Here is an 18,455-nt window from a genome sequence, read left to right on the forward strand (position 1 = left end):
CCTCACAGCTACAGGAACTGCCTTAAGTGCCTTCTGAGCAAACAAATGGTCAAGTAATACTGGAGGAATGTTCGACACTTTGATAAATACTCTCCCCAGCAGGTGGGCATATTAACAGGTAGAGAAGCACACTTTCCAGGCGGGAAATTGCTTTGGTAGTTTCCAGAATGCATCCCAAAGCCTTTTGTGTATTTAGAGTCCAACAAGCGGGGACTCCAGGGAATGGTTCGTGGTGACCTGAGAAGTATGTACAGAGGACAAACGATGGCCCAGAGGGCCCACCTGTTGTTAGATCTAGCTGGCTTCCCCATTGGAGAAAAGGGGGACAAGGAGATGTCGTCCCTCCGGCACGCTGCAGAGTTGGAGGCTGTCAGAGCAGAGGCAAGAACAGTCTATGGCCTGTGTCAATGTTGCAATGGTCAATGTTCAGGGCAGAGCTCTGGCTGGAGGTCACTCCCTGACACTGACTCCTTCAGAATTCTTGGTGATTTCAACATCCACCTAGACGACTATTCTGGTTTCCTGGCCTCTCCACCATGACTTCCTCTCTCCACTTCTTCTCGGCCACACATGGCACATCATGCCCTACACTTTGTTATGATCAATAACTGTGCATCCTCCAACACATAATCTCAGGTTCAAGGACCCTACTCTCCAACCACTTGCCCCAACCTCTCCTTGATCACCCACTCTATACACTGAGTCCAACAACTCTTCCAATTCACCATGACCATCAACCTGAGCCAACAAGGTTTTCCTGCCTTTTACCTCCACGTACTCACATCTCTCCTTGGCTAGCTTGGAACTCACAGCCCATCCTGCTTCTTTTCTTATGACTTGTACATGAGCTGAAATGTGTTTGGGGATGTGTTTATGAATTGTGGCACTCTGAGACGTACTGAGGAAGATCATGTTTAGAAAAGTGCACTATACGGGATCCCTGGGTGGCGCAGTGGTTTAGCGCGTGCCTTTGGCCCAGGGCGCGATCCTGGAGACCCGGGATCAAATCCCACGTTGGGCTCCCAGTGCATGGAGCCTGCTTCTCCCTCTGCCTATGTCTCTGCCTCTCTCTCTCTCTCACTGTGTGCCTATCATAAATAAATAAAATAAAATAAAAAATTAAAAAAAAAAGAAAAGTGCACTATACTACTCTTGATGCTAATTATTAGTCATCATTGAGAGTTGTTATTATGAAGATAAAAGTCCTGACATTTTTTGGAAAACTGAAGTTGAAAATTTGTTCTGGCTCTTGCTCTGGAGACAGACAGTGTGTCCAACATTTCATCTTTCTAGAAAATGACCAAAGTAGGACACAGAAGAAGTCGTAAAGGCTGGGGGCAGTCACCCCACTTCAAAGCAAATCCATGGTTTACCTTTTTCATCACCTCCTAGCATAGGACCTCAACTCTCTTGTTCCTCTTCTTCATCTGAAAACTGCATCCCTGGTTAAATCCAACTTTCTACCTATTCTATGCCTCTTCCCAGATGGTCAAAGGTCATGGTAGAGAAAATACATTTGAAATGTAAGACTGGTGACCTCCACTGGGACCTTTGCGATGCCAAGATACTCCTTTTACACCTTCCCCGTCTCTCCTTGAACCACCTGTTCCTCTTTTTTTTTTTTTTTTTTAACCTGTTCCTCTTCTTGATTCTCAGTCCTGGCCCTGCCATCATCTTTTTTCAAGATTAGTTCAGTAGTTTCCACTCTTGATCTTGCTTCCCACCACAGCAGACCTTTCATGATGTAATCGGATCATATCCTTTAATGCATGTTATTCAGAGTAACATCCAAAGTCTTCACCGTGTCTTCTAAGGCCATCTGTGGTCTAACTCCCTGCTATCTCTCTGACTCCATCTCCCCTCAATTTCCTCCTTGCTTACTTGGCTCTGGCCACATGGGCCTTGCTAGTCCTCAAATGGACCACTCCAGCTCCCGCCTCAGGATCTTTGCACTTGCTGCCTAGAAGTTCTTCCCAGATATCTGCCCCATGTGCTCCCTCTCTTCCTGCCCATTTCTACTCCAGCTCACTTGACATGAATGAGGCCTTCCCGGACTATCCCACATGGAACCTCCACCTCCCTCCTTTATCTCCAACTGCTGATTCCTTCATGACACTTATTACCACCTGACCTGCTGAATGTACTTTTTGTTTGCTTGTCTGTCCCCTAGCCCTGCGAAAATGTAAACCCTGTGAGGACAGGAATTTTGTTTAATTCATTATGGAATCTTCGGTGCATGGCACGTAGTAGTTGCTTCATAAAAATTTCTTGAATAGAATTTTGCTTTTTGGAATCTTTTTTACAGATATACTCGCCCAAGTGCGTAAAGCTCTAAGTTTTGAGATGTTTATTGCAGCATTTTCAGTAATACTAAAAACTTATAAAACACTTAAGTGAAACATCCATCAATAGAGACCTTCAGGTGATGGCTAAGCAGTGAAGAGAAACGGGGATGACAGCTAAGCAGCCATGAAAATGTCTGAGGTCAAACGACGTGTGGACAAGGAATCATGACCACAATTCACTGCTGGGGGGGAGGTGTATCCCTGGGTGGCTCAGTGGTTTAGCTCCTAGGGCATGATCTTGAAGTCCCGGGTTCGAGTCCCGCATTGGGCTCCCTGCATGGAGCCTGCTTCTCCCTCTGCCTGTGTCTCTGCCTCTCTCTCTCATGGACAAATAAATAAAATTGAACAAATAAATAAATAAAATCTTAAAAAACAAACAAACAAAAGAAAACCACCAATTCACTGCTGAATGAAAGGCAAGTTACATAAGATCATACATATCCATACACCCAGTACACACATGCTTGGAAGGATCTAGAAGGAGGTAGCAGGTTTACCAATGCCTAGTTGTCTCTGAAGAGTGGGATTTGGAGGATCCAGGGGGAGAATATTCACCTTTTTACCTTATGAATTCCTCTATTTTTCAAAATCCTTACAACATGGATATGTCATCTTTATATCTGGCAAACAACAAAAATATCTTTTAAGGAGTTGCCGGATGGAAGAAGGAATGCAGAGGGCCCAGTGAGAGCCCTCTGGTTCCTCAATTTATTCCCTTACCACTATTCCATGTGGCCCACCGAGTCTGCCAATCGATGTGCTCAGCAGCTGTGCTCAGAACAGCAGCAACTTTCCCTTCATCCTTGGAAACAACTGGCTCTGTCCAGGGCGGATGAACTCACACCCTCTGCAGAAACCACACCCAGCCAGCGCGACCCCACAGGGCCCACCAGAGACTTCCTCCATGGCAGAAGGAGCCAGGGGCCATCTTACTCAGGAGGAAGAGACCTGTGCTGGCGGTTAGGGGCATCCTCCAGGGAGGCACAGCCGTGGCTATATTGAGACCAGAGATGTCTAATTAAGAGTTGTAACAGCTCCTGTCATGTGGAGACAGCTGTGCTCTGGTGGCAGAGGCACTGCCCTTTGCCAAAGAAAACCTGGTCGGCTCCACCACTTCCTGGCTGGTGACTCTGGGCCTGTGGCTTGCCTTCTTTGTGCCTTGGCATCTTTGTCTAAGACATGGAGGTGATCCTAAGGAGCTGGGGGATTAGAAGATACAGCGTGCAGAAGCTCCAAGTGCACTCTTCATATAGGAAGTACTCCTCACAATTGCTGGATGCTATCAAGGAGCCATTGGGACAATACGTCAACTCCTGGGGACCCAGAACCTGGTTTCAGTCTGCCTTTGCCAGACCACCTGAGGCTCATCATTTAACACCTCTGTGCCTCCATTTCCTTATTCGTAAGATGGTAATGGTAATAGTGCGTACCTCATAGGACTTAGGGAATTAAGTTAATATACGTAAAGTTTGGAACACTGACACACGTATGTGTCACACATACAACATACATACAAGCCATGTATATATACTAAAGGGTATGCCACTCAGAAAAAGTTAATTTCACTTCCAGAGTTGAGTTTGCTTAAGATTTTGAAATTTTAAATAGTTCACGCCAGAATCTGGAAGTAGGGATGCCTGGGTGGCTCAGCGGTTTGGCGCCTGCCTTTGGCCCAGGGCGTGACCCTGGAGACCTGAGATCGAGTCCCACGTCAGGCTCCCTGCATGCAGCCTGCTTCTCTCTCTCTGCCTGTGTCTCTGCCTCTCTGTATCTTTCGTTAATAAAAATAAATAAAATCTTTAACAACAACAACAACAACAACAACAAAAGAATCTGGAAGTAGAGGGAGACGGATGGGAAACCCAGGGAAGAGGACCAGGGATTACTCAATTAATAGATTAAGACTAAAAGAAAAAAAAAAGATTAAGACTACAGAATGATGGGGTGCCTGGGTGGCTCAGCTGGTGAAGCATGTGCTTTCAGCTCCGGTCATGATCTCAGGATCCTGGGATGGAGCCCTGGGTTGGGCTCCCCAATCAGTGGGGAGTCTGCTTCTCCCTCTCCCTCTGCCCTTCCCCCTTCCTGGTGCTCTCTCTCTCTCTCTCTCTCTCTCTCTCTCAATCAATAAAATCTTAAGGAAAAAAGACTGCAGAATGATAATAATAGCTAGCATTGATTGAACCCCCACCACGAGCTAGGCGCTGCTCTAGTCACTTCACATCCATTAACTCATCTAATCCTCGAATCATCAGCCCCATGAGGAGTCACTACCAGCATAGGCCCACTTTACACATGAGGGAGGCAGAGTGGTTAAGCAACTTCCTGGAGATCGTACATGCAGTAAACAGCACAGCAGACCTGAGTCAGACCCAGGCACTCTGGCTCTTACACTTCCATCCTTAACCACCACTCTATGTGGCCTCCCTAGGCCTGCCGCTCAATTCTGCCCAACAGCTGTGCAAAGAATGAGGGTCAGCTTTCCCTTCACCCTGAGAGCCCCGCGCCCTTCAGCACGGGGAAGCAGGGACTCCAGGGAGGGTCTGGCCCGGGCCCTGCAGGGCAGGGAGGGCTTGTTTCTGCCCAGCTGTGGAACGGGAGGTGGGGGTTGAGGAAGGCATTCCAGGGGAGGCGGGATGTGGGTTGGATCCTGAAGAACAGGCAGGCTATGAGAAGGCAGGGATGGGAGTGAGGGTGGACACTGCTGGATCCAAAAGACATTTTCAGCTCTTATCTTCTTGGCTCCTCTGCAACAATAGACCGTGGTCTCCTGAAATTACTTTCCTGCTCATAAGGAGCTGGCTCCGTTGCTTGGGAAACACTGTAAGTCCTCTCTGGGACAGCTGCTAATGACGCACAGTATAGAGACGTGAGGGCCCTAAAAGAAGCCTTCCAAAGTGGCTCTTTCTTGTCTGACATATCCTTACACAACTGTCTAAGAAAAAATTTACGTGTCACTTGAACTCCTGGCCATACTCGAAGTTGAGAGCAGGGAGAAACAACCTCTCAGCACAGAAGAGACATCCAATTGCACCCACAAATGCAGGCAGGTTTACTCAAGGGTGACTGTTGAAAGAGCGTAGACTTTGGAGTCGGACAGTCCTGGAACTGAACGCTGGTTCCACCACCACTGTCTGTGTAAACTTGGGCAGATTTACTCAGGCCCTCTGAGCCTCAACATCCTCATCTATACAGAAGAGATGATAGCACTGGTGCCACAAAACTGATGTGAGGAATAACGAGGTCATGCACCCAAGATGCCTGCTACTTTACTTATGCCTGGTACATAATGGGTACACAGCAAAGAATGGCTGCTGTGATGTCATGATGCCATCTTCCCTGGCTCCCCAAGGTCTGTAAGCCCTTAAAGGGCTTCTGCCCCCAGGGGTCCATCTTCAACTCACTTACAACTCTACAATTTCATCTAGGACTGTGAGTTTTACTTTTTCTATTTCTGCAACCACACACTGATGGATCTGGAATCTTTCTCTGTAGCTTCCTTTTCTCCTTGGAGCTCCAGGCAGGCCTCTGAAAAAAGATGGGGAGTCTCCTGGGAGAGGTGGAGGAACAGGCCCAAGGCACAGAGAGCCTCCTGGGACCAGGCCATGTGTCTACAAGAGATTAGGGCCAGCCCACTCCAGCTTGGAAGCACAGGGAAAGAAACTGATCCTGACCAAGTTGCCATATCCCTGCTGACCCAGCAAATCTTCTGAACAGGAAGGACAGCAATGTTCTACCCTACTCTATGTTCCTCGGGGCCAGGACTTTCCATCCTCCAGTGCTGGGTGAGTAGTGGTCACACACGTCTGTGGACAGGCGCTTTAGCAATTGTTGCTATGGGTCAGGGCTTTAGAATACACAGTATTGCAATCACGGAGTTTTGTGTCATAATCTGTTTTCTTGGTCAAGTTCCTTAAGTTTTCCAAGTTTGTTCTCTCATATGCAAAATGAAGATAACATTAGCACTGGCCTAAAATGCCCTTGTGTTAATTACAACACATAACACATAAAGAATTTAACACATGCCTGGCTGATCCTGTGCTCAATAATTGTTAGTTGTTGGGAGTTTTTTGTTGTTGTTGTTATCTGCTGTGAGATCTCCAAAAGGCTACAGTAGTGGACACCTTCGGCAGAGGATGAAGGAGGCCAGGACATGGTCAGAACAAGACAGGAAAAAGGACAGCAATTTTTAAGTTTGATTCTGAATTAAAAAAAAAAAAAAAAAAAGAACAAGGAGGGGATGGGTTCACTTTTGAGGGAAAAAGAATGTTAACTGAGAGAGGTAATGGAATTACTCAATCCTCAATAGAAGTCTAGCACAAATGAGAATGATATTCAAATCACAAAAAATAAAATAGGCACAGTTGGAAAGGAAATGGAAACTGCATCATATTGGAGGAGAGTCAATGAGCACCTCTTTAAACCGGCTTTTGCCTCTAGGCTCAAAAATGACATCAGAGGACACTCAAATAACTTACAGATGTGATCAGTGTCTGTAATCTTGAGAACTCAGAACAAAAGCTTTGCCAATTTTCGAAAGGGGTGTGCGTGTGCGCGCACACGCGCATGTTGGAAAGAGGGTTTGGAAGGAATTCTGGGAATTGCAAACCACGGAGTTGAATGTCAATCTCCAATTAAACAGATGGTCTGCCGCCATTTAGAAAAGAGATACTTGATTAATAGGAACTAGTTTGGGTTCACTTGAAACAATGCACATCAGACAAACATCATTTCCTTTTTAAAAGGCGTTTTACCAACTGGTGGAACAGTAGGTTTGATTTGGTAAGGCAATCTGTCTACATACTCAGCCTTTATCCCTGCTACTTTCTGTACCAGGGATAATAAAGACAACAAAGGCGTGGTCTGAGAAGCTCACTTCCCAGTCAACAAGGTAGTGACTTGTGGCTGGATGGTAGTGACATTAAGTGGTGTCATAGCCAGGAATAACTCTGCCCAAAGTCTGCAGATGAACTGTGTCAGCTCTGAAAGGGATCTTGGATCTGCTTTGATTCGTGTCATATTCAATGTTTTGATCAAAGACCAGGTTCCGTGCAGCCCGGATGGCTCAGTGGCTTACCGCTGCCTTCAGCCCAGGGCATGATCTTGGAGTCCCAGGATCAAGTCCCACATCAGGCTCCCGGCATGGAGCCTGCTTCTCCCTCTGCCTGTGTCTCTGCCTCTCTCTCTCTCTCTCTCTCTCTCTCAATCTCATGAATAAATAAGTAAAATCTTAAAAAAAAAAAAAAAAAAAAGAAAAGACCAGGTTCTGAAGACCCAGAAGACATGCTTATCAAGATCTCGGGACAGAGAAAGGGATGGCTACCTGCTGAATGGTGGAATCGGATTCCAAATGGTCTTGTGAGCTGCTGGAATGAACACTGTGATCAGGAATAAAATCTAGCTGGGCTCCAGACTGCATTATAGTACATTAAGTACCATGTACCAGTCAAGGGAAATAAAGTGTTAAAGTTGATTCTTGGAAATGATCAAGAGGCATGGAAGGACATGGAAAGTCCAGGGGTGGGTGAGAGGTCAGGATTCGACATGAAAACCCTGTGGGTGAATCTGAGGAGCACTTGGAAAAGTGCCCTTGGGGTAGCAAGCACTCTGTGTGGGTCAGCCTTCCTTTACAACTCCTGGTGGAAAGCCCTCCTCAAGGTAATGCTCCCTTTCTTGTGGGGTGAGTGGGTCTATGTTCCCCACATCTCCACATAGTCGACTATGCTCTCGTGCTCTGGGGTCCTGGCAGAGGCGGGCATGCATGGTTACCTTCTCCCCAGGCGTGACTGAGATGCGCCAGACGCAGTGCATGTGGGCAGAGTAGCCATTGGGGTACTCGGGGGAGGAGAAGTTGCCTGTGCTGTCCTGTAGGGTCTCTCCGCAGGCTGTCAACAAAAGGAAATGACTCAACTGCTGGCTGCAGACACCCAATCCCCCCAACCTTCTGGCTTCCCTCCCTGATCCCTGGCATTCTTTGGGGGACAGAAGAACGGCTGAGGAGAGGGGGAGTCTGGGATGGTCCCGTCCATTTAAGGTCTGCTCCCTGCCTCTCACAGAGAAGCTCACACTATCTGACCTCTCTGGCCTAGTGCTGCAGGATGTCAAGGCAACACAGTCCAGAGTTAAGGTCAAGCTCCTTTGATGGCCTCACCCTACCTCACTCCCTGGGAAATGCTCTGCTGGTCCTCTTTACTGCCCCTGCTCCCTATTCTCCCAGGTCCCTGGAAGGTGTGTGGGGCTCAGCATCTCACCACCTCCTGATCCCAGCCCTGGTTTGGTTCTTAACTAGAACACTGCCCCTGCCTGGGTGCCCACACCTCCATCACCAGGCAGCCTCTGGCCTTCTTTAAGAGTTACAGCTTTAACCTCCTCAGCCCCAGGCCCTGGCCACTGTCTGCCTCGGGCTCTGTCCTCCCCACCTCCCTGTCCCATCCAGACCTGGGCACTTGTAGAGCTTGCGGGCCTGGGCAATGTCCCCCTTGCTGAGCCGGGTCCTTTGGCCAATGGGAGGTTTCACCCCGTTGACCTCATACTTGGGAACAATGGTGTCCAGGAAGATGCCCCTGAGGAGGAAAAGCCCATCCTGGGTGAGAGTCTGATGGAAGGAGGGGTGGGGTGCCTGTGTGTACCCAAGGTCATGACCCTGCCAGAGCCCAGACATTCCTCAGTAGGGTCAGGGACGGGTGGAGATAGCTCACCCTGTCATTATGCTGCCCACTGACCAGCTGCCACCCTGCTCCGTGGCAGCCACACTGCTGGAGCCTGGGGGAGCCCCAAGAATACTCTGAGAGGTCAGGGACACAGGCTCCACATGCCCTGGCCACCTGGTGCTCTGGATCAGTCTGGGTCCCGTCCCCAGCCTCAGAACAGCTTGGGACCCTGAGTGAACTTGTGTCCAGCCTCATCCAGCCCCTGCTTCTGTGACTCCTAATGCTGGTTCAGCTGTGATGGAACTTCTCCTAGGACTAACAGGGCCAACGCTTCATCCTCCTGGCACAGGCTGCTTTTGACAAGTTCTACTGTGGCCAGACCAGATCCTGGGGACAGCACCACAACTCCCGATCTATCAGTGTCTCCTGTTCCCCCATCCCCAGTTCCTGCTTGCTAAGTCCTGGGTGTTCCCATCTGGGAGGGGCAGCACCGAGGGGAAGCAGGCCGCTCTTCACCTCCCCAGGGCCCCTGACTCACACCCAGCTGGGTGGAACTCGGCAGGGGGTAGGGTGGGATGTGGTGGGAAGCTTCCAGGGGAGGTCTGTGGCTGTGGGATGGGGGTGGGGGGCGGGCAGGATGACCTCACCATCATTCCTGGGTCTCTGTGCCCTCAGTCTGGAGGCAGGGAGACCAAGGAGGGCCACTGTTTGTGGGACAGAGCAGGAAGCAGATAGAGAGTGAGGAGAGAGGTAGGCATGGGAAAGGCCAGCCTGAGAAGGGAGCCTGAGGAGGAGGAAGGAGGGGCCAGTTCCTACACTCTGCTGAGGAAAAGCTGTGGGTGCGGAGGCTGGACCGCTACCTCTGGGGGTTCTGGCTATGATTTCTGGGAACGTGGGCCCAGGAAAAGGAGGAAATGTGTGTGGGCTTGTGCGCAAGGGAGAGAGGCTAGTCTAGGGAAGGAACCAACCTTTGTACGAATCAGCCAGTTATAAAAAGGCAGACCGATGAGAAAGGATGCCCCCAATTAGAAAACTGTGCCTCTTTTGGTGCACAGATGAGGAAAAAGATTAGCTTCCTTGGGCTGATATGGTTCTGCAGCCATGGCATATATATATATCTATATATGCCCGGCAAAGTAACTGGATTTCAATCCCCTGGGCCAGGTGCCCTCGGAGTACATGGTATTAACCTTCGTGAGTCCAGGCCATGCCACGGACCCACCATGGAAGGGGATAGCAGGGCAGTAGCTCCCACAGGTCCTCTGCTTAGGGGCTGCAGCCACCCAGAAGCCCACTCTTATCCTTGGTGAGTGCCCCAGAAGGGCAGCACAGTGCCAAGTGAGAGGCCCAAAGAGAATGGCCCACAGAGGGCAGGACTGGGCTGCCCCTGAGGAGGAGGCCAGGCCCTATCTCTCACCTGGAGAACGTGTTCCGGGCATAGTGCATGATACTGTCGAAATCATAGGTCTCCCCCAGGGACTCCACCTCCTGCAGCTCCATCTTCAAGAAGTTATACTCCTGCCCTGCGAAGACCAGGAAAAAGGTGTGGGGGGTGGGAGGGGTGGGTCTGTGTGGGATGCAGTGCCACCTTTTCAGGGTGGGGAGTGGGGTCCTCCCTGTACTTGAGAGGTGCCCCCCTACCTGAGGGTCCAGGGAGCAGCCAAGGGAAGCCTGGGGGGTAGGGGCGGGTCTCTAGAAGAGTCTGTCCAGCAGAGGGGCAGGGTCAACGAGGACTGGCTGGAGGGAAGGCTCAGGGAGTATGGAAAGGAAGCACCCATTTCTAGAACCACAGGGAGAGGAAAGCAGGGAAGCATGGAGGAGGCCTGGGGAGGGAGGAAAGAAGCAGAGGAGGGAGGGGAGAGGCAGCCAGGAAAAACAAGAAAGAAAAAACCCTTAGAGGAGAGACCAGGCAGAGGGCAGAAGACCGGGGAAAGTGAACAGAAAGGCTGAGGCGGCATGGGAATGTGCCAATTCCCTGCCTGCCTCCCCCACCCCAGGCCGGGTGGCTTCTGTGTCCAGGACCAGGCCTCTCCCAGCCCCCCAAGCAGCTCCACAACTGATCAGTGGTCTCAGAGCTGCTCCGGGCAGGGTAAAGCTGCCCCAAGTCAGGGACCAACTTGGGCCTTGGGCAAAGGGCTGCCCACTAAGTGGACTGACCAAGAGTGAGGGCTCCAGGCAGCAGCTCCCACCCCCACCCGAGGCCCTGGAGGGCCGGCTGGGGCAGGTGTCAAGGTCAAGGTGCTACCTGGCTGGATGTTTTCACGCACGATGGACACGTGGCGGTCCCGGTCCGGCCGCGTATGCTCGTGCCAGAAGCCGATGACGTGGCCCAGCTCATGGACAACAATGCCGAACTTGTCACAGTTCTTGCCGATGGAGATGGCCTGTGGGCCCCCGCCACGGCGACCCACGTAGGAGCAGCACCTGGAGGGCGGGGCCAGCTCAGGGGGGCGGTCCCGAGCTGGGGGAGTGCATCCACTCAGGGGCCGGGCGAGGCTGCCAGGGGGGCGGGGCAGTGAGGCGCGTGGGGAGGGATCTGAGCGCAGAATGCCCAGGCTGTGTGCAGGGGTCATGGCCACAACCGGGGTGGTTCCTGGGGAGATGCCCCAGGATGGGGGGTGGGGGAGGGAGTGGAGGAGAGACAGAGGGCGCAGTGTGTCAGGCCACGTCGGGGCAGCAGCAGTGCCCAGGGCAGGATATGGGTTGGGGTGATGGCAGATGGTGCTGCGCCCAGGGGCCCCTGCTCACCCGCAGGGTCTGTAGGTGAAGACAATATAGCTGTCCTCATCAGTGCGCTCCAGGAAGGTGACACAGGTATGCTTCTCCCAGTGCCTCATGGCTTGCCGGAAGACCGCCCTCTGGCTGCCTGCCAGGACAAAGGGGGCCAGGTGGTCACAGTGTCCAAGGGCGCCCATCTCCACCCATTGCTAGGGTGTCAGCCTCTCCTTGCAGAGATAGGCAGAAGGCACCACTCGTACCACTATGCACAACCCGGCTGTCCCGCGGCCAGGCCCAGAGGCAGCTTCAGCATCACACTCACCAGTGAAGTTTCCCCCAATAACAAAGGGGATGACCCCATCGGGCCACACCCGCTCTGGTCTGGATGTTGCTGCCCGCCGGCTCCGGGACCTGCTTCTCCATCTCCCGCGGCTTCTCCTCTGCAGCTGCCCACTAGTGCTCTGGCAGTTGAAGGCAGAAGAGTTTCCTGGTGTTGGAAGACGACCACAATAGTAGTAAGTGACTGAAGGGGAGGAAGGGGAAACAGATTATAATCGATCCTCATTTTGGGGAGGATTCCATATTCGCCCACTCACTAACATTTATTTGTAACCCCCAAATCTATACCCTCAGCTCTTTGATGCTTATTCGCTGACATGCACAGAGCAGGGAAAAGTATGAGTCATCCACATACCCAGCCGAGGTGGAACAAGGTGATGCTTTGCCTTCTTGTTTCAGCTGTCATACTGTAAACAAGCATCTTTTTCGTAGTCTATTTAGTGCCACTTTTTTTATTTTTATTTTTTTGCATTTGGGGGCTTTTTCTTGGTGATATTGCTGCTTAACATGGACTCCCTACCGCCCTGACAGAGCTGAAGCACTGCAGTGCTGTCTGGTGTTCCTAAGTGCTAGAAGGATTTGATGTGCCTTATGGAGAAAATACATGTGTGTTACATAAGCTTCACTCGGTCATGAGTCATAGTGCTGCTGGCCATAGTTCAATGTTAACGAATCAACTATGTATTAAATAAGGGGTCTTTAAATGGAAACACACATAAGACAGGGTTACCTGCTGATCAGTTGATGAAAATGTTATGACAAGACGCTAGCGGGAACTGAGCATGGTATTTCTCCTAGGAGTGATGAATGGCTCAGTATTTGTTAATTCAGTGGTCGCGGTGACTTTATAGAACAAGGTTATTCTATAGCTCTATTCATAACTACCATGGACAGCAAGAATTGACCATAAATGAAAAAGAGAACCATAGTATACTCATTTCCGAGGAACTATAGGGGGTTGGTACTAGGAAATGTTCCCTTCTCACCTAATAAAGCTTCTTCCTTGTGGAGCATACAGAACTTGATGTCTTTAAGTGTTCCCAAACACATGTTCTCATGTGGACTAGTAGCTCTCTGGGATGCACTGGGCAAGTGCCACTGTGTATATTTGACAGATGAGGAAACTAAGGCCAAAGATTTGCCCAAAGTCACCTGGTGGGTTTGTGGCAGGCCCAGGTGCTCCAGCTCCTCCATTCTGCTTGTACCATGTCTGCTCATCCCCTCTCAGGCCAAATAAGCCTTGCTAGTTATCAGGCCACCATGTCACCCTCCAATGCCAACTGTTCTGTGGGGTAGTTTGACCTTTACTCCATGGTTGTGCATGCCAGGATCCTCCCTCGTGCTAGACAGGACAATTGCCTGGCACCAGCAGAATGTGTGCAGAATGGGCTCTAGGTGAGAATCCCCATCCTTGGCAATGGGGCATTACCTGTAGGCAGCCCCATGTTCCAGAGCAGTGATAAGGCTGGAGAGAACTGAACCAGCCCATGCCCTGATTCCTCCTGTTGTCTCACCCATTCACAAGTGCCAGGTAGGTTGCCCATTCCTTAGGCCACACCTAGAGATAAGAAGGACGCATCCCTGACCTTAAAAAGCTTTGGGTCTAATTGGAAGGATAGACATAGTTTAAAAAATCATTGAAATGTGCTTTGCCGAGTAAGATAGTAATGTGGTAAACAGAGAGCAGAGAGAGAGAGAGAACAAATGGAGGTACAACCATGCCTGGATGATGACCAAGGGTTTCACCACAGAAGCTCTGGAGATGGGCTTCGAAAGATACATAAAAGCTTGCAAAGTGGGAGCACGAGAAGAAGCCAGGAGGGATTGGGGTGTTGAGCAAAGAGCCTCAGATTTGGAGTAAGAAGGCTTGGGTTCCTTTCCAAGCTCTGCCACTGACCAGCTATGTGATCTTGAATGAATAGTGTGACCACTGTGAGTCTTAATTTTTTTATGTGCAATGCAGGAGTTGTCCTGACATCTACCTTTGAAGGTGGTGGGGGACAGTTAAGTTAGATAATGCTTTTGAGAGTACCTCATAAACTGTAAGCAAAAAGAATCTCAGTTCTTAGTTCCTGGGTTTGTCTATACTTGTTACTTCTCTGGGGAAGGGATAAAGATATCCCCAGAGAAGATAAGCCATTATGCTGGGTTCAAGCTCATAGCCTCTGTCCTGAGAAAGCCTGGCTGGGAAACAGGGAGATTCCTTGTTTCTCCAATTCTGGAACCCATTTCTGGGACATAGGAAGGCCAGCCTGTACCCAGTGTACCTGCAGTTTTGATGGAAGACCTGTGGGTTGTACGCTGCCTGAGATCCGCAACCTGCTGCACCTGGAAGGCTGTCAGGTCCTCCTCATCCAGGGCAATGTCCCCAAGGAAGGCAGCTAGAGAGAAAAGAAGAGGCCGGGGGAGTTAATCCTTCCACCCAGTACTGACAGTCTCAACCCCATGGGCACCCCCGTGGCAACGTTAGTCTTCAAATGCCTTCTGAGGAAGAAGGGAGCGGTGGACTGGCTTTGAGGATCACTTTGGAGTTGGGAATCCAGCCAAGCTGATACCCACCCCCTACCAGAGGAAGACACAGTCGTGTCACCTTTCCTATCACTCAGCAGCAAATATTTAGTGAGCCCCTTCTGTGGACCAGGTACCACTCGAGTGATTAGCAAGATAGAAGAGGTCCCTGCTTGCACAGAGCTAACCTTCAATGACACATAAGTAAACAAACACTGAACTCGAGAATTCCAGATGGTGATGAGTGCTATGAAGAAAACAGAAGGGGGTCAGATAATAAAGTGTCTACTCTGTGGTGCTATAATCATAAAGCTGTGCTGAACATGTGGTATTCACTCAACAAATGCCATTTCAATTAGATCGAGGGGAGGATGTGAATAAAAACTGGAGCAGATAGGCATATTGGGGAAACCAGGACGTAACAGGAGCTGCCCAGCTAGAGGAAGAAGTTGAACCGTACTCAAGTGACCTCTATTCTGAGGCTCAGGGTCCCCTCTCTGGAGGAAGAAAGGCCTGGGGCAGGGAAAAGCCCCCTGAAAAGGCCATTTTGATTTCTGGGCCTGGGGAGAGATGTTTTTGGGGAAGAAGGGCTAAACAATCTGCCTGCCTGTTGGGAGCAAGCTTTTGTAGAGTCAGCTCTACAGAGTGAACGCTCTAGAAGGAGCTCAGAGCAGCTTCATGCTGGCTGGGCTGGGGGAGGCGGGAGGCTGAGTTGGATGGAGGTGGAGCTCCGAAGCTTCCCTGAAGCTCCACCCATGGCAACATCTGCTTCTCATCCCAAATGCTACACAGGCCTGGCGGCAGCATTACACAAATTGTTTTAACCTTGACGCCTTGCACACAGGTTTCTCCTCCCCAGATGGCCTGTTGGGTGGACACACACAGACACACACATACTTCATCATACAGAAACAGACACATGGTGACATCCACAGCCATGCCCTCAAACACAGACTCTGCTTGAGTCACAGAGATACCCCGCCCCCCCACCCAAGCAAGCGAGTGCCTGCCCTCGCAGGTGGAAGGCACTCCAGAATGTTTGTCTGGGTGAAGTATTCTATCCATATTCTTTGGCCCTGCAGACACATGCCCATAGACACATACTCTGATGCAACATAGATCCGGATTGACAGAACATGGGGGTCCCTCTAGTTATCCAGGCCAAATTCCATTTTACAGATATGGGAACTAAGGCTGGAAGGGAAATGGTCTCCCACATTGCTAGTCGTTAGAGATGCTGGAATTGTAACTCAGGCCTCCTGATTCCCAGTTTGGCACCCAATATACTCAAGTGCATTACCGCTGTAGAACCCATTTTGTAAACAGACAAAAACAGACATGCAGACACACACACATACGCACACACACACACACACACACACACCCCAATACAGTCACAGGCAGTTCTAAAAAACACACATGCACAAGCTCCAACACCCACAGGCAAACTGCAAGCTCCAAACCCATTAAGCAGTAATGGTAGCAATAATGACACCTTATGTAAATGTTGAAATCCATGTGGTCCTTCCCAGTTGACAGAATGTTTTCATATTAACAAATTCATTTAATCCTGGCCCACTAAGGGCATGCTTGTTAAGTCATATGCCACATGTGTACTTGCCTAGGAGTGTGCAATTACAAACCCTTCAAGAGAGAGTTCGAGAGTAGCTAGATTCCAGTCCACTTTCCTGACTTTAGAGATCAGAAAACATGGGCCTAAGAAGGGAAATGACTTGCCCAAGGTCACCAGAATGTCAAGTGGCCCAGAATGTCTTCTACCACATGAGAAAGATTCTTTTCCGTAAACCATCACCATTGGTGGGCTTCGCCTTGGCCTTAGCAACTGATTGGACATCACCAGATGTTTCTTAGATGACACATAAATGACATAAATGTCACGGGGTGAGAGGTACACTCCAAGAAGGCAGTGTTTGGCTCCTCCACGCTAGCATTCATAGAGGCACACACATGCCACATGAATACCCTCACACCTTCCCATACTTTACACCTTTGCACAGACCCTGGCACCTCCAGGCTCATGTGCCCACACCCATGGACACCATCATATACATATGTGGCTGGACATTTAGACTCATCTTTGGGCATTACAGCAAAAAGCAAAATCTCTGCAGGCAGACAGGCCTGGCTTTGAATCCTAGCTTGGCTACTATTAGCTGACAAGTCATATCAACTCTTCAAACTTCAATCTTCTCCTACATAAAAAGGAGCTAACAATAGCATCTGTCTCCCAGGATGACTGCCTGAAATAAGGCCTGTAAATAAAGCACCCAGCACCCAGCCTGGAGCACAGTAAGCACTCACTAAATGGCCACTGTTAATACTACCCCGGTAACAGCCCTGTAAGCTCAAGATCAGCTCTCTACTTTCCAAGGGCATATCGGTTCACTGACATTGGCCTCCTGGCTGAGTGAAGCCCCAGAGTGCTCAGAAGCTGAACCTCGAATTCCAAGTACAGAGGCCACAGAACTGTGCCGGCTTGGGAGACCAGGGCAGTGTGTGGGGGGAAGGGGGGGAACAGGGCAAGCAGAAGGCGGGACAGGCCCTAGGCTGGCCACAGAGCTCTTCTGCCGAGAGGGAGTCCTGTGGTGGGGATGTCATGGCTGAAGAATGTGTGGGAACAGAGTGGGGGTTGGGGAGACACGGGGGGGGGGGGGGGGGGGGGGGGGGGGGGCGGGGAGGTGCAGGGAGCAGGAGAGCCTTCTGGCCAGGAGCTGAGGCTGGAGGCCCTGCCCATTTGGGATTCTCTCATGTGGAAGCTAGGGAATCTGGATGCTGGAGAGTCCAGGACACCCCCCCCCTCACCCCGCCCCATTACCCGGAAGGAAGCCCTGGGGTCAGGGTCAGGGTAGTAGTTGTTTTCAACACAGGATCAAAAGTTTGTTTTGTTTTCTGGCTGTAAACCAGCCAGGAGCCCTCATGGCCGCTTCATAGCCAGGCTGGGAGCAGGAGAGGAAAGAAAAGAGCAAAGTGGATGCCATGTTCCCATTCTCCAGGTAGGCCTCTTGACTCTGGAGTCTCCTCCCCTGGTGCATGGCCAGGCATCCCCTTCTGGGGAGCAGGAGAGGAACTCACTAGTGTGATGGAACCCCAATGCCGTGTGTACAGGACATACGCATACCCCATCACACAAATGCAAGCTTCTAGCTGGGGGAGAACACGCTTAAGCTCCCACAAACATGTACCTGTGTTTAATCACAGCTGTATGTTTCTACACAGGTGTGTACTTGTGCACACTCTTGCATATACTCAGGAGTACCTGTGTGCACAGGTGGATGCACTTACCCATAAAGCAGGGGTACACCCACAAATGTGCCCAAACACTCTCTTGACTACTTCTCTGTAGCCCTAGTGCATTCAAACACACAAATAATTGCATGTACACATTTCACACACCATACCCTCCAAAGAAGGGCACGCTTAGAAATGAATGGAGGGTGGAGAGAGAGACAGACAGACAGACAGATTAGCTGACTCTCCTGGATATCCTTAAAAGGCCCTTAGTGGCCTGAGTGACACATTCTACTCCCTCCTCATCCTCCCCCAGTGTCTTCTCCCAAGATCTCTGGAGAAACTAGAATTCCTGAGAGTTCCTTCTTTCTGGATAGTCCCATTGGTCCCCCTGTATCTGGAGCCCAGGGAGATTCTAAGTCTTTTCCACCTCCCTTAGGGCACCTAAAAGAGAAGGTGACTCAGGGAGCAGGGGCATAGGTGGGTGGGTGACTCATTCAGAGTGTCTGGAGGGAGAATGTGGTCCAGTAAGAGAAGGGATTGCTTCTCAATCTCCAGACCTTATGGCTGAGGCCCCCTGAGGTCCAAACCTAGGCCACAAGGCCCCTGGGATGGGGACAGTGATGAGGGTCGGTAAGCTCCTACCCCA

At 50.5% G+C, this 18,455-nt stretch overlaps 1 protein-coding gene across 5 annotated transcripts in view; it reads right to left on the minus strand.

Moving 5' to 3' along the window:
* The window catches only part of BMP1 (bone morphogenetic protein 1), a 43,669-nt gene that overhangs the window by 21,908 nt on the left and 3,306 nt on the right, over window positions 1-18,455 (minus strand). For 3 of the 5 annotated variants that reach the window (XM_077868906.1, XM_077868908.1, XM_077868910.1), the window contains exons 2-8: window positions 14,317-14,430; window positions 12,033-12,233; window positions 11,741-11,858; window positions 11,238-11,416; window positions 10,410-10,515; window positions 8,781-8,905; window positions 8,112-8,227 (exon numbers count right to left, since the gene is read on the minus strand). In XM_077868906.1, coding sequence (XP_077725032.1) covers window positions 8,112-8,227; window positions 8,781-8,905; window positions 10,410-10,515; window positions 11,238-11,416; window positions 11,741-11,858; window positions 12,033-12,233; window positions 14,317-14,430 — 959 coding nt within the window. Of the gene's footprint in view, window positions 1-8,111; window positions 8,228-8,780; window positions 8,906-10,409; window positions 10,516-11,237; window positions 11,454-11,740; window positions 11,859-12,032; window positions 12,234-14,316; window positions 14,431-18,455 lie in introns of those variants that run through there. The other 2 variants (XM_077868907.1, XM_077868909.1) reach the window with 2 other exon arrangements.

The sequence above is a fragment of the Canis aureus genome, chromosome 24 (assembly GCF_053574225.1).
Source record: "Canis aureus isolate CA01 chromosome 24, VMU_Caureus_v.1.0, whole genome shotgun sequence".
NCBI classification, from domain to species: Eukaryota; Metazoa; Chordata; class Mammalia; order Carnivora; family Canidae; genus Canis; species Canis aureus.